At 46.2% G+C, this 25,786-nt stretch overlaps 1 protein-coding gene across 5 annotated transcripts; it reads left to right on the top strand.

Annotated features, from left to right (window-relative positions):
• Positions 1 to 20,128, top strand: LOC119215166 (kinase suppressor of Ras 1-like). Of its 5 annotated transcripts, none has more exons than XM_037467075.2 (22): positions 1 to 234; positions 361 to 620; positions 8,554 to 8,694; positions 11,522 to 11,669; positions 11,768 to 12,248; positions 13,614 to 13,798; positions 14,500 to 14,569; positions 14,674 to 14,757; positions 14,896 to 14,957; positions 15,046 to 15,155; positions 15,402 to 15,570; positions 15,850 to 15,891; positions 16,187 to 16,235; positions 16,335 to 16,398; positions 16,818 to 17,099; positions 17,198 to 17,394; positions 17,492 to 17,588; positions 17,749 to 17,882; positions 18,147 to 18,278; positions 18,391 to 18,526; positions 18,675 to 18,808; positions 19,941 to 20,128. In XM_037467075.2, the coding sequence occupies exons 2-22, from the start codon at positions 408 to 410 to the stop codon at positions 19,945 to 19,947; spliced, it is 2,937 nt and encodes a 978-aa protein (XP_037322972.2). In that variant the 5' UTR covers positions 1 to 234; positions 361 to 407; the 3' UTR covers positions 19,948 to 20,128. The 5 variants fall into 5 exon arrangements, with proteins under 5 accessions (XP_037322972.2, XP_037322974.2, XP_062414054.1 ...); XM_037467077.2 differs by having other exon boundaries at positions 1 to 429; positions 551 to 620; XM_062558070.1 differs by having other exon boundaries at positions 1 to 620.
• The last annotated feature ends 5,658 nt before the right edge of the window (positions 20,129 to 25,786 follow it).

The following is a 25,786-nucleotide window of genomic DNA, read 5'->3' as shown; positions in this document are numbered from 1 at the left end:
GCCACAGAGCTGTCGGAGAGAGAGAGAGAGAGAGTAAGCCCGTCGTCGGTAGCCTGAACGCACCGAGAACACAAGTCGAGCTATCCTGGACTTCGGACCGCTCCGCCCCCATTTTTTATCCTGCGAGCGTGTTGTTTTGACTGCACACACCAAAAAAAAATAGTTCCTCTTGCATCCTGACTTTTTTTGTTTGTTTTTTCCTGATCGGGAGAGGGAGAGAGAGAGCGAGAAAGGGTGAGGGGGGGCGGAGGGGACATTTGCTGTCAGCCAACTTCCACAATAGGTCGCTGCGTCGCTGGACTGCTGCATGTATTTTTTTCCCCCTTCTTTTTTTGTTCATTTTTCATTTTTTTATTTCAGCTTAACACTTTGACTCCAGCCCTTCCAGCCGTGCCCGATGCTGAGGAATGGATAGTGTGTCTGCTAAAGGTGCGAAGATGGTCGAGAGTGATGAGCAGCCGGAGAGGGACAGTGGCGGCGGTGGCGCAGCGATGGCCGCGCTACATCAATGCGAACTCATCCAGAATATGATTGAAATCTCCATCCCCAGTTTACAGGGACTACGGACCAAATGCGCCGCGTCCAACGACCTCACGCAGCAAGAAATACGCACTTTGGAGGTAACGAGCTTTCCCCGATATATACGCCAAAGCCCCCCCCCCCTCCTCGTCCTGCGATAAGCGGAGCAGGACGAGTCGAATTGCAGAGTCATAAAGCCCCGACGCACCATGTCCGCCCCGACGCAGCATGTCCGCCTTAACGCACCACGTCCGCCCCAACGCACCGTGTCCGCCTCGTACGCGCACACAATCCTGCCTGCGACTGTCCGCAAGCTGTGCACATCGCGTCGCTGTACAACGCAGACTCACTACTAGGTCACTGCGTCGAGGGTGCAGGTGACTCAAACAAAACAAAAAATGACACCCGTCGTTGCCCTCGTTATGCCCGCCGATGCTCCCCTAAACCTGTCGGAGACGCGACCGATCCGGTTATTCGCGCGACCCCGTTTTTTTCTCCCCCCCCCTCCCTCCCTCCTCTCGGTTTGGCAGTTCACGGCGCCGCGCTGCCAAATGTCGCCTGGCCTAATGGCACACATTCAATAATCTGCTACACCGCTCGGCCCTGATGTATGTTACCGTGTTCCCTTCCGTTCCCACTGGATCTCTCGCGTGCGCGCACAAAAGACGCACGTGAGACGAACACAAAACAAAATATGTACGACGTTTTCTGCGTGAGCGGGCAGGGTTTGATGCCGCCCCCCCCCTGCATCTGGATGCGGATCCAGTGCCAGTCGTGTTGGCATGACATCTCTTGGCGCAGGAGACCATGGCTCAGTAGGGCCGCCTTGGCACTGTTGCAGGCGGCGTGATATAGAAAGTCATGCCTGGTCGCATGCCGTTTTTGTCTCTAGCCTTTTAACCATCACCATGTGTATCTCAAATAAATGACAAAATTAGCGTTTTGTATGTAATCACACCTTAATCATCAGTGCCTATTTTTAAATATGGGTTCATTTATTCGAGAAAATGGTCAGTCCTACGTCGTGTTTCCATGTAATGGAAGGAGGTCAGTTGTTTCTCAGGCCTGCATGTTTTCCACCCCGTGGGATGTTAATCGTCACATATTGTAGTCGTAAATATTCTCAGCCCCGAGACAACTGAAGGATTCGTGTCACGGAAAGTGCAGCTCGGTGTCTTTAGAAACAATGCCACGAGGGGACATCAGGCTTCCTGCAGAGCAGCGCAGGGAGGGTTGATGGGAACAAGGGGGTTCGTGTGGGGCTATAAAAGCCACGGTGCAGCACACTTCCATAGAGAAGTGGAGTTGTGGGAAATAGGGGAACAGTTCGAGGTTAATGCCTACAACTTGCAGAGGATGGAGCCCGGTGTGTCCTTTGGTGTAGAGGCTCCAGACATACTGACATCCTCAAGACATGATAGATGGTAAAAGGGTTTTCTGGCTCATGGTTTATTTAAGCGTTATACCTTGGATAAAAGGAACATTCCCTCCTCATTGGCTGCAGGCTATCAATTATCCATGTTTGTTTTATTTCTGTATAACTGAACACCCCCTGAACAATTGCGCCGTCGCCCCGAAAAACTAATGTAGCAGAAAGCTCTGAGCGTTTAGTTTCAGCCACACAGGGACACGGTGGCTCGGGCCGGATCTGCTGTTCCTTTGGTGTCTGTTCGCCAGGACGCACCACGAAAGATCAACCAAATAAAAAAAAAAATATATATATATTTTCATAATATCCACATGATAATTTGGTGGCCCCTTAGTTGGCCCCGGCAGGCATGAGCTGCAAGTTGGCCCGCTGTGTGAGAAAAACATTTTCACACGCTCAAGTAAAGAAACAATGAATGTTATGTAATGTAATGTTCACCAAGTACAGTCCGCTTTGCTGCCCGTCCTGCTCCGTAGAAGCTTCAACTCTTCCGCGTGCGCTCTGCATCGCCGCGTGGAACAGGATGTGATCAGGCAGAGTACTTCCTGAGGTCTTTTTACGTGTGTTTGACACCTGCATTGTTCTACACGCCAATGGAGGAGGTTGTGCATGTGTCTCGGAGGCTATTGCGAACTGCTCTGTGAGGTGGTGGGAGGGGGGGGGGTACCCCTGAAAAGACAGAAATGCAAATAGGGCTTCTAGTTACCTTTGCGTTGGCTGTGGATTAGCAAGGTTTAATATCCTTCAAATTTGGGGATTGAATTTTGACCACTTCCTGCAGTTGAGATGTGGAGAAGCTGAAACTTTCAGCCGCTGTATGAGAGGTGCTTTCTGGTACACGTGCAGCTAAACGCAGACCTCAGAGGTATGTTGGCTTTATTTTTTTGTTTTATCTTATTTTCATTGATTTGAACTATTTTCAATGGTCAAACTGTTTCTGCTATTTGAAAGCATGTAGGTAACTTGAACCCAATGCTGTCTATTTCGTGAAATTGAGTTCCATCAACCTGTCTGAGAAGTGGCAAATGTCCCTTGAACTGATCAATTGTCGTCAACGTAATCATGGATTCTTTTGCAAAGTCTGAATTTAATTTCTTTTCACGTTGTCGGTTCCAGTTGTGACGTGTAAATTACATCATTGTTTTCCAACAATATTTTACTCTCACACTGCTCTTTCTCATTTTCTTTTTTTCTCCCTCCGATCGTCTGCCATAGATACAGAATGAGTGGATAAATGCCCTTCAATGATTCATAAACACTTAATCATCAAACCAGAAGATTCTTGGAAAGTGCTTTCCAGTCATATAAACAACCCTTTAAACAAAGAGTTTGGATTTTAAAGAAAGCAGAGAGAGTTGTGAAAACGTCTTAGAAGGTTCACAGCTTCTAAGATGAAGTGGCCATACATCCGTTGTCTATTGTTGCGTGCATTCAAACCGTTGGGACATTTTAGAGAAAAGTTGGCTGCCGAGCGGCTTCATAGCTGCTGTTGTGTAGCTGTGTGACCTTTGAAGCCCCGTGTGAGGGGATACGAGACGAGAGAATCTCTCAGTTCAGAACAGTAAAAGTTTATTCCCGAGACAACACACAGTTTTATTTGGCCAGCTGGTACCCGAACATACAAAAGCTTGGACCTAGAATATATTTCATAAATCAGCACAAAGGAGTTTGAGCGGACTAAAAAGCTGCTGATTGCTGATCCGGCTTTAGGAGTCAAGTATCCGTCACCATTGCAGAGTTTTTTTTAATTGGAGCTTGCTCGGTTTGTGGCGCTGTCTTGCTCAGCAGTCTTTACTGGCACACCACTTTGAAACCACGTAATTGTGCACTTTCACTTCTTGCCACAGCCCTCCTTGACATTGCATTTGCCACACGCATCACATGTTCAATCAAAGATTTAGGACGACACCTCGATGCCAACATGGTTCCAAAACACAGTCAACGTGCAAGATGTTTTATTTCATGAGCCATCTCACCACCGTTGTGCCCGACCTTTGACCCCGACTCCCGTTAGCAGTGTCCGGCCCTCGCCGCCATCTCAAAATTCCAGCGGGCCCCCTGGGCTAAACTCCCTCATCGTTCTCCAGGCGATCCCGCGTAAAACCGCTCCGCAGCAGCCGGACCTGAAGGGTGGCGTTCCGTCTAGCGCTCTATGCGCCGTGAGGTCGAAGTCGTCGTCACAAACGCCGACGCCGCTCCCAAACCGCACACTGGAGGGCCATCAAGAGAGGCTTGAACTCACTTTATACTCTCATTCAGAGAGCTTTATTATTCCACTTGAACTGTGTGTGTGTGTATTGTTTTTTCTCCCCTGCCTCGCCGGTGAGAGGATAATGATGCTGGCCTCTTAAATGGAGTGCTAACTGGTACTGGTTCACATGTTAATCCCACTCAGCCTCCCGTGCTGCCTCGGCGGCTACTTTTACTGCTCTTCACGTGTTCCTGACTTTTGCCTTTTCATACCCACTTGCACCGCCCCAGCTGCTCGTCTTGAGCTTTCAGAGGCTGAACTCGAGACATCCTGTTAACGGTAGAATGTGCTGGGTTCATTTCACAAACTCAAACGAATTGCGCCAGATTTCATTCGCGGTTGTCAGTCTTGATGTAAAAGCAATGCGGGGTCTTCATTTCTTCTCATCACTGCTCTCGGTAACCGTCAGCAACGGCGAAGCGTCACTCTGTTGTGTGTCCTCGCTGTGTTGGGGAGAGTTTTCTATGCGCTCGTGGTGCGAGCTGTTGTGGCTGCATCTATATTTAGACATCTTTCTTCCTACGCGTTTTCAGGGTTGGTTGTTAAATAAGAAAATCAAATGACGCTCAAAGAGCCTGTGTAAGAGGGGAGAGCAAGGAGGAAAGGGGAGGAGAGAATCAAAGCCAATCCGCTGGGCTGCTTCTTGTGACATGACAACGTGTGTGTGTGGGGGGGGGCCTAGGAGAAGACAATGGAGAATGTCGCTCGTACAGAGGAAACACGACTCAAGCGACGGGCAATGTCTCAGTTTCCCTTTTTTATTTTTTTGTGGTGCAGTCAAAAGGAAGGAGCAGCATGATGTGGAAATCAGCCAGTTTGAAGAGTGCAGGCTGGCCTTATAGTCTATTCTTTGACTGACTCAGGATGAGTTGCACTACATCCTGTAATTTTGAGGTCCGCTGCACTTCCTTTGTGGAAAAGGGGCAGATTGCTTGCTCCGAATCATAAGGAAGTGAGGTTGATAGCTGGTTTTAAATAGTTAAATCAGAGCACTGCGCAGGACTTTGAATCTTGGGTCCTTTTTTGTCATTCTCATTTTTTAGTTTTCACAACACGTTTGTTGTGCACTGTTATCTGCAGTTGCATTACACATGGGTACTTTTGTATGTTTTGAAAAACAAAATGGCTCCTGTGACACCCTATGTATGTTTTTCTGTCAGATATTTCCCAGTGTTAGCCTAAAGAAAGCCACCATTCTGACACCCCCACCCTAGCCCAGCCGAGCATAGGGGTCAACTTGCACTGGTATTAACAATGATGGAGGAGGGGTAGCAAGCCATTGTCCAGTGCTGTCAACCATGCATGTCCCCCCCCCCCCTCCCCATCCCCACACAGCCACCAACTGCAGAAGTCCATGGGACCTGCCCTGTGCATAACTAGGTCTGCCTGCCTTCATTGTGCTTCTGTCTTTTATTGTTGCATTTACTTTTAATTTCTGAAGATAAAATTGTCCGTCAGCCATAAAACATCAAGGTGCTCACAACAGACGCGCTACTTGCAGGATCCAGTGACAAATCGATCCGTTTAGACCATCATTGAAAGCAGCCTTGAATTCGCATCCTCTTGCAGCTCCAGTGCGACCCTGTCGCTGCTGTCGCATTCCATGCTGAATTTGAATGACTGGAGCGGCCACATGTAAAGACAGAGGAGCCTACTGGCTACCACAAAAAATAAGGAATATACACATAATTAATTGTGATATTATTGCGCACAGATGGGCTTTTGTCCAGCTGCATTTATTGCAAATCTTTGTCCGATACATCTAATAATGACTGAGTCTTGCTCGGGCCTTTAATAATCAATAGCAAATATGACACCAGGCATGGAACCGCCTCCCTGCCGTGAGCGTTTCCAGACTTACAGTGTACACACGAAAGGAACCTTCCTGTGCAAATATCAATTGCTGGGATGGAGCCTTGTGGCTCAGTTCTCCGATGCTCCCCTCCGCAGGTGCGGCAAAAGTGGCCGTGTCAGCGAGGGCCTTGAAACAAACAATCGGAGCCTCGGGATCTGCCCCTTCAAGCCTGCTGTGTCAGGCAGGCTGCTGCTGGGACTCCTCCCACTTGTCTGGGTGGCAGAAACACTGGCTGTCACTCTTCTTGTCGCCGCATTAGGCCGTTACCATGGTGTTGTTTAGCTCTGCCGCTGACAGGTGGGCTCTGACGCCACCCACCCCCCACCCCCCTCCCCCTCCCCTCCCCCCAGCTCCCCCTCCTCCTCCTCCTCCTCCTCCTGCTCCTCCCACCTCCAGGCCACGCGTCAAACGCTGCATCCTCCACTCTGCACCAAAAATATATTCCAGGGGTCTGTCGTTATCTGTCGAGACGCTCGACTGTATTTCTCGGCACGCATTACCGGCATCTTTGCGAGGCTTGGGGACGTGCGTGTGCGCTCGTGTAACTCTATCCACCTTATTTGTTTAGGGTGGTGAACGGTAACGGGAAAGCTCTGTGTGGGGCCGAAGATTAAAACACGTCAGTCGTGTTTTGGCGCCGCCACAGGTGGAGGCACTTGAATATGGTGACATTTGAATACGCAGATGCATTGTTTCTAATCTTTCTGTTTTGCATGTGTGGGAAAATCCCACTGAAATGTTGCTGACGACTCAGAAGAGGGGTTGCTAGGTAACCTGACGTCACACGGTTGCTCTGGTGTGTCGCGGGGGCAAAGCAGGGAGCTAGCTCGTTAGCCACATTGAGTACAGGCCTCTCACTGCGGGCCATGCTGCTAGTGCACATCTCCAGGAGCACTGCATTCGGAGAGCAGAGTGAATACTGAGAGGCTCTGTAATTCCAACTGTCTGCTGGTCATGGATTGGATAGAATACGCTTCCATGTGTGCTGATGCATATGTCTTTACAGCCACAGATGTGTATCAATGACAAAGTAATGAGATACAACTTCACTCTTCCCAAAGGACATTGCTGTGCCACTTTTTAATTTTTTTTTTATCAGCTGACGTTGAACAATGCATGCTGTTTTATTATTGTATAATACTCTCCAGTGCAACAGATAATAGCTGAGTAATTTTGGTGCTAAAAAGCTGCACTCAGAATCAACACGGAGAGCATTTTACTTCCTTTTCATTCTCCTTTATCTCTGTGGCCCTCGGTGGAGATGCTTTTGTTAGCCGCCACGTAGCAGCTTTTTTTTCCCACCTCCCAAGGCCGCACTTTCTGGCGGCAGCTTGGCTGCGTGAGTTTCTGTCTGGGCTGGATGAGCAGAGAAAAAGACTCCCTCTTTGTTGCTCATTCTCTTGGAGGGGTGCGCGCGGGGGGGGGGGGGGGGGGGGTCAAGAGCAGGCTGGTGTTCCGAAGGCGCTGCCCACTGTAATGGACTCTCACAGATAAGGCCGAGAGATAAGGAGACACACTATACGTCTGCACTGAAGTGCACAACGCGGGGCCGCTGCAAACCAACACCACTGGGATACTTACTCACAAGACCACTGCACTTGAGACGGGCATCAGAAAACGCATCTGCGTTTTGTCTCCCAGCTTCATAGGAGCGCTCTGGGGGCGGGGCTGGTTTTTGGAGTACAGCCTGGTTTGGAGGGTGGGGGTGGGGGGGTCTCTGGTATTGTTAAAAGTGCTGCGTCATGAGACACTAAAGTAAAGGTCTTCACCGGGGCTTAAGCCATTAATGTGCTGATTAGCAGACGACCACCTCGGTCATGTGTGTGTGTGTGTGTGTGTGGGAGGGGTGGGGGGGGTTGCGTGCGTCAGTAAGCCAAGTTCATTCCTCTTCTCCCCTTCGTTCACTCGCCTGCTCCGACGGCGCGTCAGAGACACACTGGGGATGCGCGAGGCAATGCTTTATGTGACTTCTACTGGCGTGCGTACACATGAGCTGGAGGATCGTGAGAGGTACCGTTGCGCACCATGTTTTCAAAGGCAAGTGCAGCGCCTCTGAAATGAACTGGAAAATTGACCGTCCGTATGGCACTTTCTTCCGCCGTTCTGTCACCGAGCTGTGTCATTGTTCCAAATTCACTTGGTCGCTGTGCCAGCACCGCAGATGCTCCTATTAGATGACCGCCCACGTTGTTCTTCTATATGATAATGGCTGTTTATATCTGATTAACTGTCTTGTGCACTAGGGTCCCTGGAAAATCCAGTTAAATAAACATTGAAATCTTTGCTGCAGGTTGAATGAGTTCAAAAAGGAAGAAACCAAAACCACACGGAATGATATTATTGTGTGTGGCATTAAAAAGAAAGCTCCCAGACTGCATCATTTCCTGTGCCATCACAGAGGGATGACAACGAAGGCTCGGCCTTTAGCAGTCGCTCTTAGCACGCTCCCCTGTAATGCGCCCCTCCCGTCTGCGCTGTGTTCTCTATTGCTCCCTGCAGGTGAAGCTGATGAAATACATCTGTAAACAGCTGCAGTGCAAGCAGAAAGTGCCCGAGACGGAGAGGCCCGAGGCCCTCGACAGCTACCCGCACCTACGAGACTGGCTGCGCACCATCAACCTGCGACCGGAGCTCATTGAGGTATCTCGTTGCTCCATGTGAATATCAGTCTGTCTCTCTCTCTCTCTCTCTCTCTCTCTCTGTCTCTCTCTCTGTGTCTCTCTCTCACGCCTGAGTGACTGTGTTTGTGTCACATTTATGTGGATTTCAGTTTGTGGACTCAGTCCCTGCTCACATGAGCATGAGGAATACTTGACCGCTCACCATGAAAATGTCTTTCTACAAGAGGAGCTATGTCATTTTCATCACTATCTTTATTAAGCTGCAGGCAGTGACAACAAATCCAAACTGGAACAAAATAATACATATTTCTTCTTTTAAATAGCTCCTTGTAGCTCAAATAAACTTTTCCCCTTGAGCTTAATAATCTAGTTAATAACCTGCTGCAATTAGTATCTGTGTCATAATAGCGAGAGAGATTACTGCCTTTTAGTGTGTGAGGAATTTCTCCAAAAAGTTAGTCTCACAGAATTTTGACACATTTTCAGTTTTATTCTTTAACCCTGGCTTCACGTGGCAAACGTTTGGGTCATATAACATTAATCTTTGCATGTAATTGAGGATGTTGATAAGGAGGGAAGAGGAGCTATTTCTACAGATTGGTAGTCATAGCATGACTACTTATTTTGTCTATTGTAAAAATGACTACCCAGTTTGGAGTCAGCTTGCATGGAAGTATGTCACGGTGGACTTGTAAGAGTTGACCTTTCAGATTAAGACCCTGAGCTGCAGGACACAGTCTCATCCTAACGAGAGATATTTTCATAACTATCAATAGATCCGAAACAAATTCTAAACATAAAAACATTCCTTACTATTTGCTTTGACTATGGGCGTTCTTATTGCATTGCACTACATATTGTCATGCCTACACCCCAAAACATCCGCACACCTAACAAAAATCCTTAAAATGCATGCATTTCTCCATTTTGTAAGTTTGGCGTGATTCTCATTCGACCACAGGGTTTGTTTGTAATTTTGTTGTAACTTCGTCCCCTTCCGCTCAGCTCCCCTTCCTGTGCTGCTGTGACCTATTTGAATCCCCCCTCATCTACTGTAATGTTTGCATTGTTATTGTCTGTTTGTCTTTGTTTACTGACCTAACTGTAACCTGCTTATCGTAAATCCTTCGTGCACTTGTTATTTTTTAATATGGCCCAAGCTTGGGACCACTTTTTGTTTAGCTTTGCTGCTTTCTGATTATTAGTCAGTTGTATCTTTCAGGCTCTTTGCTCATTTTTCTAGTTCTAACCCAAACAACCTTCAACACATTTTATTTATTTTTGAAACTCTGCAAAACAAACTCTCCTCCCTTTTATTTTGACTTTGTGCATGAGTATCGCACTCTAAGGCCACTCTAAAACGGGCTAAAGTGTAGACTCAATAAACCTGTGATGTTGATTAATGGCACTTCTTACAAATAATACTGTATCGAGGAGCCAAGCTGCGCGTCTCCCGGTTATTAATCGCTATGTTACCGTGAGTGTGTCGGTGGGGGGAGGGGGGGAAGGGGAGCGGCGGGTTCCACAGCCACTTCTGAATATCACATCACTCGCCCTTGTGTGTCTGTGGGTCCCGCGTGCGTGTGATTCCTTTTGCTTACGGTGTACACACGAGTGTGGGAGGCTGCCCTAGTTTTCTCGGAGCAAAGGGTTTAACCTGACTGATAAGCGCGTGCGTCCTTCCCATGTCCAAAAAACATCCTCCACTCACTTTCTGCCGTTTCCTCCCGTGATCCAAGAAACAGTTTGTGCTCGGCTATTAATATCTGGTCCGTTCAAGTGTGCTGGTAACCATCGGAAACGACAAGAAACGGCGATGGGCGCTAGATTAATAATGGTTATTAAATGTAGGGCATATCAGCCAGGGATTTCAACACAGGTCCTTGCATGAGGATCAGGCCACTAACTAAATTATATTTTTCTCTTTTCTTTTATTGAAATTTACAGATAAACAAAGATGACAAGAAATGTTATAACTCTTTATTCCAACCATGAATTTGTTGCTACGGTAGCTCTTGCTGAAAATGACCTGTTTTTAATGATTTTGAGTGTTTTTAGGTCTGCCAGTGAATACATTTGACATACATTTAAAAAAAATCCTTCCCTCTACCCCATATGAGTGACCATACAGTTTATTTGCATTCTAATGTCTAGTTTGACAAGCTGCCTTGTAGAAGTAGGCGTTTTCATGACCATGATGGCGGTGGTTAGGCGGGTGTTGGGGGAGGGGGGGTGATTGCCTTGTATTGATTCAAAATCCTAGCGTGTAACCCGTGTCGTGTCTGAATGTTGTTGACACTCAGTCCGCCTCCCACTCTGAGCTCGACACGCTAATGTAATCCTCCCCTTGCACAATGTTGTGTTGAGAGATGTCTCCTGTGAGCTGCTGTCAAAGTTTCCTCCACCTCTGGACAGTGATCACCGTGTCTTGGATGTCGTGCTAGTTAGGATAAGTGAACGCAACTGCCTCTTAAACAGGTCCTTGATCCCTTCTTCTACTATCTACTGATACAGGCATTCAAATATCTCCGCAGCGTTGAATAATCTGCCTGATGAGTGGAAGAAGCTGCATTAAAATGCCCCTAACATACAGGATTACAACTGATTTCAAGTAACCGACCAAGTAACCAACACTGTGACATCCTGCCCTTTTTGGAAGCCGACTTCCAGCCTGTTAAGGTTGTTGTGCTGTGTTCTTTTTTGTTTTTGGTGACGTACTATAAACGACTAAATCCTCCCATGACACAGATGTCATCAGTTTTCTTAACGTCCACCCTCGTGGTCTTTGGTTTTGGATGGAAGAGATGGCGAACATGAATCTTGTTCCTACAATTGCTCCTCTGCAGGCTGTTGCAGCAAAGTTTTCGCTGGATGCCTTACTCCAGATGTCAGGTGCTCAGGTGAGAGACACCATGAGAAGACTGGGGTCCAGTTCTGAAGAATGCGCCCGGCTCAGTGCTGCCCTCTCCTGCCTGAAGAGTGTCACTGAATCAGGTTTGTCTTCACTCCACGTGAGCCTCCAAGATATACTATTATATATTATATTCTTTTTCCCACTGATGGTGCTTATCTGTGCTCTCTCGCCTGTCCAGGGGAACTGAGGGAAGAAGGCAGCCCCTGGCTGTCTGAGCCCACAAGGAGGGACAGCGGCTCGCTACTGACTTCAGATCAGCTGACCGGCTTCGGGACTCCACTCCGCCCTCACAGCCCGTCACCCCTCGCCCGTCCCTCCGCCATCCACTCCACCCCGTCGACCCCCTGCGCCACCTTCCCTCATCCCCGCTCGGGCTCGGTGTCGGCGGCGCCCACGCCCGAGGCCCTGGCGTCGTACTGCGAGAGCCCCCTCACGGACCCGTTCCCGCTGTCCTTCTCCCACGCGGCCCGGCTCCACGGACACACATCCACCCCGCCCGTCACCCCGCCCTCCAAGAGGCGGCATCAACTGAAGCCCCCCTGCACCCCTCCGCCCCCATCCCGCAAAGTGATGCATCTCCTTCCCAATATCACCCTGACGCGGAGCAAGAGCCACGAGTCCCAGCTGGGCAACCGCATCGAGGACCCGCCTACCAACAAGTATATATTCACTACTCATTTCTTTTTTTGTGTTGTTATTCTTTACGATTTACAGAAAAACTTTATTTTTTTTAATGTACACACATTCACGGCAATATTTTTCCCTAGAAAGTCATGCAAAATAAGGGAGTCCACTTGCTTGTATGTGCATACGTTCCTGTAACATTTTACATTACATGTCATTTAGCTGACGCTTTTATCCAAAGCGAGTTGCAATGAGTGCATTTCAACCATAAGGACACAAACCCAAGAACAAGAAAGTGCAATTTCATCAAATAAGCCGATTTATAGATAATATAAGATATAATGAATATTTATAGATAAGAGCCATTATAAGTACAATTTGCTGCCATTTGTTTTGTTCTTTTTAGTTAAGCTTTAGCCTGATGAGGTGTGTCTTGATGTAAAGACTCACGGTGGAGACATGAAAGGAGCAGATGGCAGCGTTGAATGCTGTAGCCCACTTAAACGAGCATTATCACGGTGGCATTAATGCAACTGGGTTACTGTCGTGGCCGCATGTTTCTTGACGCCCACCGATAAGCTGGCGCAGTTTCTTTGAAAGCATCTTTTTAAGTGTCTCATTTCCACCTCGGTCTCACGCCGCGTCACAACCACGGAAGCCGAGCTCTCCTCAGATACACTCGCATTCCCTCCCTCGGCCTCCCCCACATCCTTTCACATCCTGCCTGTTGCTCCTTTGCTCTGGCTGCATGAGTGGATCTAATCCCCCCACACAGATTCCCAGAGATTATTACTCATGTCAAAACAGGAAATATGTCTTAGGAATACTGCTCAGAGGTGGCGAGACAAGTACACAATCTCTCTCTCACTCGTTTTTTTCTCCCTTTTGTGATTGAATGCACATACACAAACAAGCCACATGTTTTAGCGTGATACCCTGTCTGTTTACGGAAAGCTTTAGTGGGAAAAAAAACAAAAACAAATGGCAAAGGCCGAAGTAAACAGGGCTGAAATAGATCCAATACATCTAACGCACACACGCACACAGTCTGGCTAGTTTATCCTGTCTTTGTGCTTTTTAGCTACATAACAATGGCCGGCGGGAAACGGGTCACTGGTCCAATAGCTGACTGAAAAGAAATCTAGATGAAATTAGACAAATGTATTGTTTTTACAGCTACGATTAATCACATGCATGTGCATGGACATAAACCACAGAGCCGGCATTGCGCCCTGCCTCAGTGTTTAGGCCTTCCGGGTGTTAAAGATGTCTCCCAGGCCGGCGCTATTTAAATACTCCAACATGCCTCTCTCTAGCCCTCACATAACACAGGGCTAGTTTTTGCCAGGAAAACCAGACCTACTTATACTCCAATTTGTTTTTGCTTCCCCTCTGTCCAGGTGTGTTAAAAATAATAAGTTGCTGCTGAATATGCAAGTTAACGGGAACGGATGTGACGACTCGCCTTCTCCTCGGTACCCCGTCATGTCTGCACGCACCCCCGGAGTCACCCCATCTGCCACCACAGTGTCTTACACTCTGCCGGGCACGCCAACCCTCCTGGAGGAGCACAGCAGCATTAGGAGTGAGTCATGCACCTGTATACGTATTTTTAAAATGATTATTCTATTTGTTGACTTATTGAATATGTAGGTTTTGACACAAAATTGTCTGTCGATACAATATGTGAAATTATAGTGGAGTGGTTATTTAAAAATAGTTGCATACTGTAAGCAAGGAAATGTGTTCAGATTATTTATTGTATTTAATTTGGGGGAAAGTTAGCAAAAAGAAAAGAGAACAACGGATGGATAAAACCCAAGGAAAAATATGTTTTTCATGCAGAATAGTGGGCGTGGCGTTTGCATGAATCGCATCCAAATAATGGCACTATTTTTTTTTGCAATCTGAATTACAGTCTGCCATGACACCGTTCACAATACTTGCTGGTCCAAATAAGCATTGTTTGGAAAGAAATACTACTTTTCTATTAATTTACTATTAACTCACCTTTTATTATTACTTCCACCAAGGAAAGGGAATGTTTTCCGTTCTGTGTTGTCAGCGGGTTTTCGGAAATACTTCTTCCTTATTTTCATGAAACTTGGTCAAAGTGAGAAAACATGTGCCAAGAAAAAACCCATTGTGTTTGTTTCCTTTCCATCCATTTATGTGTTTGCACTTTAATTCAACATCCCCTCAATCCTTTCTATGTGAGTGAATCATTAGCCTAAATCTTTTTTCCACATAACCTCATCATCTCTCTCACTGTGTTTCCCCGGCCAGATAACGTAGCAGGGCATCGCAGCTCCCCACAAGCAGTGAGGAGGGACATCGGCTTAGCGGTCACGCACAGGTACATCTTTTTCTCTCCCGCGCGATATCTTGTTTCCTGAGCTCATATCATAACAAAGCGAACCAGCTCGATTTGTCATTCATGAAAACTCTTGCGTTGTATAGGTTTTCCACCAAGTCCTGGCTGTCCCAGACATGTCAGGTGTGCCATAAGAACATGATGTTTGGGGTGAAGTGCAAACACTGTCGGTGAGTTTCCATTTAAAGGGTATGTCACTCCAGTGTGGTGGCGAGTGTCGTTCTTATTATTAGACGGTAGAGCAGTGGGGTGTCAGAGCAGTATATTCCAGGCGGCACATATTGAAATCCTCCCGACTCTCTGTGCAGGTTAAAGTGCCATAACAAATGTACAAAGGAAGCCCCGTCCTGCAGAATCTCCTTTCTACCAAGTAAGCTTCCTTCTACCCTCGATCGGCAGCACATTGCCTCGATGTATTGAGAACGCACGTCGTGACATTTCCAATGCCCCCCCTCTAGTCGCCAAAATTCGGAGGACCGAGTCCGTTCCGTCTGACATAAACAACCCGGTGGACCGGCCGTCAGAGTCACCGCAGTTTGGCACGCTACCAAAGGCCATCACGAAAAAGGTAAAAAACATGGCTCGGGAGTCCTGCGTTACAGCTTCACGTAGACCTTTCCAATTGCGTTTCTACCACTATGACACCTACGTATAAACTATTTATAAGCCATTCGTATTGGATGCCACACAAGTGGCATTCGGGCCTGAGTCCCCATTGTTTTAGCGCCGACTTCTGCAATGAAAGAATTGTCATCTCGAATATCCGCTCTGTCTGGTGTTGTTCTCAACCATCCACCCCTGCCCCCCCCACCAGGATCATCCTCCAGTGCTGAACCCACTGGACTCCAGCAGCAATCCGTCCTCCACCACCTCGTCGACACCCTCCTCCCCAGCGCCCTTCCAGCAGAGCAACCCCCCCAGCGCCACCCCGCCACCCAACCCCTCGCCCAAAGGCCATCGGGACAGCCGCTTCAATTTCCCCGGTGAGCCTCGCATGAAGCCAGCAAACAGAAACACGGGGGGGGGGAACCCACCAGTATAAACACTGTGTTCACTGAAATGTGCGTTCTAATATTGTGCGCTTGATTTGACCTAAATATACAGATTATTGTCTTGAACTACTTCCCTGTCTATATATGACTAACCACTGAGCTTTTGACAACTTCTGTTCAATCATGGCTTCTCTAACCCAGACACTCTCTCCCCCTGCCGTGCTGCTCGGTCTTTCCCTCTCTCTCCTTTTGTTTTTGTCTTTGCAAAAGCTGCCTGTTACTTTCAACATAGACAGCAGTTTATCTTCCCCGGTGAGTTGACAGACCCAAAATGTCAAAATGGGCTATTCTCTCGTCATTCTGTTTTTCCGTGTAGCTGTCTCCCTCCTCTGCATGTTCGTTCAAGTTGCATCCAGCTTCCTTTTGCTGTGTGCCAGCAGTAGGGTGTAAACAGTTAACAGCATTTTGACACCATCTGCCGGTGGAACTGGGAACGCGAATGAGCCGTCATGTTCTGCATGTGGTGGGGTTTACCTAATTGAAAGAAATGGGGGGGGGGGGGAAACGTGTAAAATCGTTTTTCTCATTTCCTTTATTTCCTCTTCAGACGTCTCCAGTCCTGCTCATTTGCACCCTGATGTCCTTCAAGACACTGTGTAAGACATTTTAATTTAAAGTTTTTAAAGCTCACTCATGACACAGCAGTTAATTTACTTTGTTTTGCTTCACTGGGACTTCCCTTCTCTGTGTCACAGCAGTGAGATAGAGCAATCGGCAGATGACCTGCCCGCTGAGCTGGTAGAAGATGAAGATGAAGAGGTAATGTCCAACAAAGACTTTAGACTTTTTCAACATGCGACTCTCCCTGCTGTCCTTTGCTGAGCTCTCAACTCTCCATCATTTGACGGGACGTTTTCCAAACCACTGTCTTTTATATCAATATAAATATTGCCAATATTGGCATAGATTGACGCGTTCATATTGATAGTCCCAAAATATATATATTAGTTTTCGTGTATAATTCAAAGCTGGCTCACAGTTATCAAATATATTGACTCATCCTCCATAAGACTAACAGAAAAAACATCCAATAGGGAAATGCAGACGCCATATCTATTATAAAGCAGTTTTCTAATGTCGGTAGAAACTTAGCATTGCATTGATCCATAAGAGTAGGAGGAATATGCAAAGAAATCCGCACACAAGCTCAACGGCGCCGTCGCCCTGCTCTCTTGCAGGAAGGGGAGGAGGAAATAGAGGACGAAGACGAAGACCCCGAAGCGGAGGACAATAATGAAAACGAGGAGGAGGATGAGGAAGGGGAAGAGGAGGACGAAGAGGAGGACCTGAGGATGAACGTGGGCTCCGACGGCGAGTGCGACGACCTGGATGACCTGCCCGGCACTCGGGGGAACGGGTGGAAGGGTCCCATCTCCCGCAAGGCGAGTCAGACCAGTGTCTACCTGCAGGAGTGGGACATCCCGTATGAGCAGCTGGACCTCGGGGAACTCATAGGGAAGGTGAGGGACCCAGACGTTGACGGCATCACCCGTCACATTTTTGCGGGGGGGGAATGTAAAAAGGCACCGGCACTGACGTTGTCGTCTTGCCTGCACAGGGCCGCTGGGGCAGGGTGCACAAGGGGCGGTGGCACGGCGAGGTGGCCATCCGACTCCTCGAGATCGACGGCAACAACCAGGACCATCTGAAGCTCTTCAAGAAGGAGGTGATGAACTACAGACAGACCAGGCACGAGAACGTGGTCCTCTTCATGGGGGCCTGCATGGCTCCGCCCCACCTGGCCATCATCACCAGGTGAGGGACGAGGTGGCGGAAACACACTAAGGCGCTTCGAGGCGCGGAGACGTCGCTTCATCTTTTAAACGGATCGTTTTCTTCCCTCTGCCCACAGTTTCTGTAAGGGGAGGACATTGTATTCAGTCGTGAGAGACACCAAAAACACGTTGGATATTAATAAGACGAGACAAATTGCGCAGGAGATTGTGAAGGTATTATTTTTTTCTCACATATATTCAAACCTCCCGATTGATGCATTTGTAACAATTGAAGCCCTTGGAGGTTGCCCTGACACATTCTCATTCAAAGAAACTTCTAGTAAATAAGATGTGTGTTTTTCTCTTCACTAACCCGTCTCGTCTTCCGACCCAGGGCATGGGCTATCTGCACGCTAAAGGAATTGTTCACAAAGACTTGAAGTCTAAGAACGTTTTTCATGACACCAACAAAGTCATAATCACAGACTTTGGGCTGTTTGGGATCTCTGGAGTTGTTCAGGAGGGAAGGTGAGAAACGCCACTCTTGCAGCTATTGGGGAGGTCCAGAGAATTGTAATATTTCTGTAAATTGTCTAACATTTCCCTTGTCAGCTAGAATTTATTTTTCATTGTTTTGCAAGACTGCAAGTCTCTCGATCACCTGCTTACCAGCACAGCATTGCTTTTACACAGGAGTTGGAGATGGACTACATTTAGTCAATGCATCTCCTCACTCCCATTTGATTTGTTACTGACGAACGTGTACCTTTTTTTTTTTTGTCTTCCTTCCAGGCGTGAGAACAAACTAAAACTTCCACATGGCTGGATTTGTTATCTCGCACCAGAGATTGTGCGCCGGATGAGCCCAGGTAACAACGAGGACCGCCTCCCTTTTTCCACGGCGGCAGACGTGTACGCCTTCGGGTGAGTTCCGTCGCCCTCGTCTGAGTCGAACTCAAGGGACCAACTGCTCTGTCACACACTGTTTCGGGCTGCAGAAAAAAACACGCCTATAATTCTTTCCCCTCTCTTAAAGCACCATTTGGTATGAACTTCAAGCTCGGGACTGGCCAATCACCAACCAGCATGTGGAACCTACCATCTGGCAGGTGGGCAGCGGAGAGGGCATAAAGAAGGTGTTGGCGGAGATCAGTCTGGGCAAGGAGGTCACGGTGAGTTGAAGAAGCAGCACCGATGTGTCATGCAAGCCAAATACACGTGTGTGTTTTGAGCGACTTAGAGTGCTTCGGAGGTTGGGAGGGGGTCTGGGAATCCTAATTAGCTTGACTGGCGGCCTCTGAGCGTTTCTTATCGTCGCAGGAGATCCTCTCCGCCTGCTGGGCCTACGACCTGAGGGAGAGGCCGACCTTCACCCAGCTGGCCGACATGCTGGAGAAGCTGCCCAAGCTCAACCGCAGGCTCTCGCACCCCGGACACTTCTGGAAGTCAGCAGAGTAGGTATCCAGAAAGGAAACCTTAGATTTTGTGGAGACCCTGGATCTGTGAACACAAAATCCAAATAATAATCGCCGAGTCCTCGTTGTCTGTCGTCCGGTTCCTTGTGGTACAGTCGCTTGGCTGCAGCCTTCAGGGGTTAGGGTTACCTGCTTTTATTAATAAATAGGATTTGTGGATTGGATAGTTGTTTGACATATTTTGGAAATAGCTCTATCCAAAGTTCTATGTGTTTCAGCATTTCCTGGATCATCATCACACATTGCCCAAATGTGCTCTGCACATTCTTTTGCGGTTTATTTATGTATGTATGTGAATGAATGTTTTAATTTATTCATTGTCACGCTTTTGACAGCAAGATGTATCATAGAGGCGTGACTTAGGTAATGTGACGAGACACATCACAGGCAGTGGCGCAGTCTGATTGGATCTGGTTGTCATGTCAACCCACGAGACACATCCAAGAGGATATAAAGTGTGTGTCTGTATTCTTTTTTGTCGCTGTGTGTGTGTGTGTGTAAAACAACCGTAATTCTGCGTGGAGCAGCAGATGGAAGAGGTTTCTCTCACTGTGATCTAGCTACAAATATGAACCATTTGTGACTTATCTTCTGGAAGCTGAGCACAGCGTGTGAAGCCACCATACAAATGTGGTGAGGCTTTACCCCCCCGCATCACGCCACCTTTGCATTCATTGAGAAAACTTTAATGCAGATTTCCACACTCGTTTTCTTCTTCTTATTTATGATTTGCTCATATTTGCCCCAGAATGCAAGCTACCGGAAGTGAGGGCTTCATTATTGATACCACATACTGTAGTTAAATGCCGGTTTTCGTTAGCTGGATGATGGGAGGGACATAAGCTTTTTTTCCTTATAATAAACTAAAATTACCTTTGGTCCTAAAACAAAGTGAAATGAATCTTTTGAACTGCCTGTTGATTGAACTCACAAAGCCTGACTATTTGATGTAGTGATCATCCTCTAACTAATCTATATGTATGATATTTTCTGCTTTTCTAATGATGCTTTCTTAACTGTAAAGCTGTGACACTTCCACTAACCGTGAAACGTTTGTGTTTTCCTTTGCTCTCTTCTCTCATTTCTTTTTTTATCTCTTTTTCTAATCTAGGTTGTAGCAGCCACTCTGAAACTTAAGCAATGCAAAACAATAGCCCCGGACTGCCTTGCATGCTCTTGTATCCTTAACTCAGAGCATTGCCGCTGCCTGAAACAGACGCTGCTTCCACTAATCCACAGTCTGATCTCACGTGTCTAACCGCCACGTTCTGTGGTCGGAAAGAGAGGATCGGGGGGGGGGGGGGGAGCGAGGTGTGGCGGTAGGGAGGGAAAGTGGGCGGAGGGTGGGCACAGCTGTCGTCCCTCACCATTTCCCTCTTCTTGTCAAATGTCTCTTTGCCTTCCCCTTTTCTGCATCGTTTTGCCGGGGGGGGCTTTTTGTCCATGCTGGGACCCTCCTCCCCCCCCCCCACCCCCGTCCTCGGCCCACTCACCTTCTCTGTGCTGCTGGGATGTGGCTCTTTCTTGCTGGGGGGGCCCCTGACCACAACGCTCTTTTTCTCTCCAAAATATACACTCACAGGAAAAAAAAAAAAAGATACACAATACACTCCTGGACATAAAAGGGAACCCACCACAACCCGGGCCACTTCATTTCTGTGTGTGCGGAGGGGCGAGGAGGGCCCTCTGAGGCCAACAAACTGCCTCACTGCTCCTCTCTCTGGTTTTGACAGTTGTGCAATAGCATATGCGGAGATTGTCATCAGCTCATGTCTAGACACCTTTATGCACCTCTCGAACGAGAGAAGAAAAAAAAGGAACTCTTTTTTTGTGTTGTTTATTTGGATTATTGAAAAGTTATATTTGCAGTTTTTTTTTTCTTGCTTTCTCTTCAGAAGGGACTCAGTGGCTTGGAAAGTGTGGTACGCTCACTTTGCTGTCTTTTTGGAGTAACCCGCTAAATCCGCTGTTTATTAATTGTATTAGAGAAAAGGGACACCGCTAAACGACAGCTGAAATAAACAAAAACACAGATTTATTTCCTTCATCGTTCACAATCCACATAGGAATAGAATAAAGCTGGCTAGACGTCCATCATTTGATGTGAGCACCTTAAAGGAAACATTTAGTTATTTAGAAAGACGCTTCGGGTGAGAAGTTGAGTCATTTTCATTTCAGTGAAAAAAAATATATATAAATCAGGAACTTGGTGCAAAAAGTGTCCTCTATCTTCCTAAAACATTACCTCTTGTGCACGCTTGTGTAAGCTGTTTGTGGTTGCTGGCTTAAGTTGGTGTGCTTGTATTTATGTGTTGTGTGTGTGTGTGTGTGTGTGTGTGTGTGTGTGTGTGTGTGCACGTGCGACTGCGGTGAGCGGCATGTGCTGGAATATGTAGTGTCAGAAGGGGTGAGGGGGTGGGGGGGGGGGTTGTGAAAGACTCCGGTAAATGTTGTGTTGCAAATCCAATGGTATGTAATGTACATACATTATTTTATGTATAGCAAATGAACATGGTTCTTCTAATATTTGTACAAACCTTTTCTAACTAAGAAAAACATCACAACCTTTTTTTAATAGGTACTGCAATGGCTATTACAGATGTGTGTATATATATATATATACATATATATTTATATTTTTCAGGTATAAAATACTGTATATAGCTGTACATTTTTTTTAAATGGGCCAATACATGTTTTTTATGTTGTTGAAAAAATTCATATTTTTGTATTGCATGTGACTACCATTCTGTACACGCTATTTCTGTTTTCATCCATGAAAGACAATAAAATGAGGCTTGTCATGTAACAACAGAGTCGACATAGTTATTGTTGCAGCAATGCGGTTATGGCCTTTCCTTGCGGAGTGAGGCAAGTGATAAAATGAGCTAAGTTTTCTAGTCGGTTTGATTTTAGCCTTGGGAACTTGGGATCTCTCTCGCTCTCTCTCCGTGGTTTCTCTTAGATGTGATCTGTCAAATAAAGGTGAAAAAAATGCCAATCAATTTCCCAAACCGATAAATTTATTCATATATGATTTTAAAAAATATGAGAAAAAGCAGCTTGTGTTTGTCTACCTCTCTGGACTGTGTAGGATGAACACACCAAGTGGCTTTTTTGTGCTCTAGGGGTTAGGTTATTTGGTGACTCTAAATGTCCAGGGGGTATGTGAATGTGTGAGTGAATGGCCGTTTGCCATTGACCCTCTAAGGATAAGCGCTATAGAAGATGACTGGCTGACACCTTCATAATGCTCAGAACCCCAGTTGTCCTCTAGGTGGCATAAAGACACAAAAGAAAGGGACAGTCAGCTTCAATATTTTTATTCTATACTGGGCTATGTTGTTATTTTAATCGCAATTGACCTTTTGGTCAGTCATTGTATGTAAGCAATGTTCAGTTGTGAAAGAGCATAATACTTTTTCCATAGACCGCTGACTGATCTTATGTAAAAATGAGAGAATACCCCCCGAATCAGGACATAACTTAAACATTTGTTTGTTCACTAAAATGTAATGCTGTAAATTGAATGTGAGTAAGTGATTCTCTGTAACAGCAGATTATCTGGTTTAGTATTGACATTACCAGTAGTACCCTCCAAGTCTGACTTGAATGTTTAACTGATCCACATTTATCCATAGCATTTATCTAAAACACTCTGGATTGGTGAAATATTTAAGGCTTTTATACACCTCAAATGATTTTCCTGCATTAATAAGATGACTATTAGCAAGGTATAAAACGAGACCTTGAGAGCTGTCAGTAAGTGATGCATATTACTTTAAACCAATCCTCCAAAGCGGTGATCGGTTGCATCTGAAAAAGATGGGCCGATTTCTGCATACTGGTGTCAATCCAACAGAAAAGAAAGGGACCTTGTACCCTGGCTCATGATGCACTGCAACCAAAAGCTCTTTGACTCCAACTGGTACTGGGTCACATTACCAGCATGTGGTGAAGGGAAACCCATTTTGCTTCACTGGGAGGCCAGACAAAGAGTGCCCTTTCCTCCCTGCATTACAATCAAAGCTAAATATGCGGTTACAGAGTTCTGGGCCTGATGGTTGACCGGTATAGAATATTGATTTGTGCAGAACCAATGCATTATTTTCCCACGTATATTATCTTCTTCAAACTCACCCGTGCAACCCACAATGCAAGCCAAACTGTAACTTAGTGTCTCGTCCCCCTTTCGGCTGCACTGTGCCTCTCTGCTCATCAGAATCCATGAGGTGCATAGACCGTCGCAAATTGTTACAGAATAATTGCAGTGCTCGAGACAAGGATAGTGGGAGCTGGAGTGATCTTCTGAACACCACGGCAGTCTGCCAATGTCTTGCGCTGGCGAGTCGCTTCATCAGAACTCGAGTCGACAAGATTCAAATGCGTCTGTCTCCAAATGACACCATCATTTTCTCACCCCTCACTGAAACAAAATCAGTGATGTGATTTCTACCTGCTGAGAAAATATGGGTGCTATACCCAATGATAAGACTCCAAAAAGATTGAAAAATGCATGGATTCAGTTCAGCCAACTTTCAGAAAAATAAAGAGAAAATTCCTCCGCTGATGAATAAGCACCTTGAAATGAATCTATATGTAAGAGCCGGTGATGATGACTCTAGAAGACATGGATTTCTTTGTGCTGTTTAATTTGTTATAGTAGAAATAGAAGACCGCTTCTGGCGGCCACCAAAAGGTTCAGCAAGTTCAGCAGCCTCTTAGGGTTCAATGCATGCCAAACTCAGCAACACTTGCATTCTGAAAGGGATTAATATTACTGCAGACTGACAATCTGTTCTGGGACCGCAAGCATCTGTTCAAGGTAGATGGCCTCCATCGACACACTTTTGAAACTTACTGATTAAATATGGTGCTTGTTAACGCTTGCATTAAATTCCCCCCCCCCCACAAATTCTATTGTTTAAGCCTAACATAATGCCCATTCTCAGGTACAAACTAAAAAATACGAATATTAATGAAAGGGCCACTGATGCTCTTTAGGTCTTTGTTCTATACAGGCAAAGACATTCATTGTCCAAACAGGATTCCTTTTTTTCTCATTCTATATTGAGCCAGCCAAAGAAAGAAACTCTTATTGCTGCTCTGATAAAAAACAATATAGCCTAACCCCGGTGCATGCTGGTCCTGCCCACAGTGTGCTAACCCAAAAAGTATAGTCAAACAAGAAAAACAAACTTACTTAAATAAGCAAACATCTAAAATAATGAAAAAACTATGAATAAAATAGCACTTATTCTTAAAATAACATCTATCCTTATCTTATTTTTATTTTATACTTTATAATTTAGTTCCCCTATTCATGTCTTATTTTGTGGTTTTGTTTTACACAATTTACTGTATCTGTGTTACAATTTGATTTCCTTTGATTTTTTAAAGACATATTTTATTAATCACTCCATATATTATAAAGAACTTTGAATTTCCTTCTCGCTGACAGATGCTCAGGCCTGAAATCATCTGCATGCATTCAATCCCACTGTCTCTCAAACATTTCAGCTTAACAAGTTACATTGACATCAAGAAGCTCAATTCAAGCTGGAGTTTTGTGTAGTCTTTGGGAAAACAAACTCCAAATCAACCTTCATGTACTCTGAGAAGTGCTCTACACCTCCACCTTGCTCTTTTTTTCAGGGTTTAGAAAATCAAGCCCCGGATGGAAGGATGCCATAGGAGTGTTAATTTTAGAGAGACGGCGTTCCTATTTACTGTTCTAGGTCCATGCGCATGCACTTGATGTCACATGGGCACAGCCTGAGTCAACAGGCGGGATATCATCCCTGCTGTGGCAACAACTGCCTCCTCTGCAAAGCAACCTAAAGAGGAAGTTGAAGAGAAAATGTCACTAATAGATTAGCTTTCCATGATTAGCATGTTGTTAGTAGTTTAGCTTTCAACTAACATTAGCCAAAGGCTCATGGCTGCTGTTTGCTGTATGCAGAACAGTGTTTACAACTGGTACCAGTACAGGTTAGTTTACTTTGTTTGAAATGAATAACTAGTAGTCTTACCGGTTACTGTATGAAGAACAATGTTTGAAATGACTGTTTGAACAATTCATTTTCAATTATTAGTTGATGACAAAAGAACAGGAGTCTGACCCGCAGGGTTATACAGCTACGCCTCTGGAACTTAAAACCTGAAATAACCAGCTGTTTCAGGCTCCTCGAGCATATATGCGTCCAGCCGCAATGTGTGTGGGTTGTGTGTTTTCCACCAGATCTGTTATTAAATGACTATGAGAAAAGGCCATGTATTATGTGCACGAGGGGGCACATAATACAGGGGCATTACGTAGGGTAGGGTCTCCCAAGTCAAGGGCCTGGGTGCCCCCATGTGGATGGCTCACCTCCACGCACAGTACTGGCTCTGGAACCGAACTCCAGAGGAGGCCTGGAAATCACGCCTCCTGCCGATTACATAGTTCTCTTGGTAGACTTCAATGCTTACGTGGGCAATAACAGTGGAACCTGGAGAGGTGGGATTGGGAGGAACGTGCCTGCCCGATCTGAACCTGATTGGTGTCTTGCTATTGGACTTGTGTGCTAATCATGGTTTGTCCATAAGAAACACCATGTTCAAAGTAAAGGTGGCTCATAAGTGCCTAGTAGGCCGCAGATGCCTCCTGGAAGCCCGGGGAAGGAGGGATTTTATCTCCCAGCTGGACTGTGAACGCCTCTGGGTCAACCTGCTACTACCACGACCTGACCCAAGACTATCGGAGGGAAATGAATGGATGGATAGATGGATGGAACCAGCTTTTAAATGTAATGAAATAGGTCATGTTTTTTTTTTACTGAAACTAAGTACAGGGGGAGCATTTAGCACACATGCAACTTTAAATAATGAGCTATTTGGCAGATGTCTCTGTTACTACCCACAGCACCAAACAAAATACCAAAACCACTTCCTTTTCTTATAATAGGGTGAATAGAG

Source organism: Pungitius pungitius, chromosome 16 (genome assembly GCF_949316345.1).
Source record: "Pungitius pungitius chromosome 16, fPunPun2.1, whole genome shotgun sequence".
NCBI lineage: Eukaryota > Metazoa > Chordata > Actinopteri > Perciformes > Gasterosteidae > Pungitius > Pungitius pungitius.
Note: the sequence above shows the minus strand (reverse complement) of the source record. Positions and strands in the feature narration are given on the sequence as shown.

What these genes read in the sequence shown, in the direction of transcription:
- LOC119215166 (XM_037467075.2), top strand. Translation starts at nt 408, where the DNA reads ATGGATAGTGTGTCTGCTAAAGGTGCGAAGATGGTCGAGAGTGATGAG. An exon ending in CAAAGGCCATCACGAAAAAG is followed by an intron (nt 15,156 to 15,401) that starts GTAAAAAACATG and finishes CCCCCCCACCAG; the next exon opens with GATCATCCTCCAGTGCTGAA. An exon ending in TTGCGCAGGAGATTGTGAAG is followed by an intron (nt 17,589 to 17,748) that starts GTATTATTTTTT and finishes CTTCCGACCCAG; the next exon opens with GGCATGGGCTATCTGCACGC.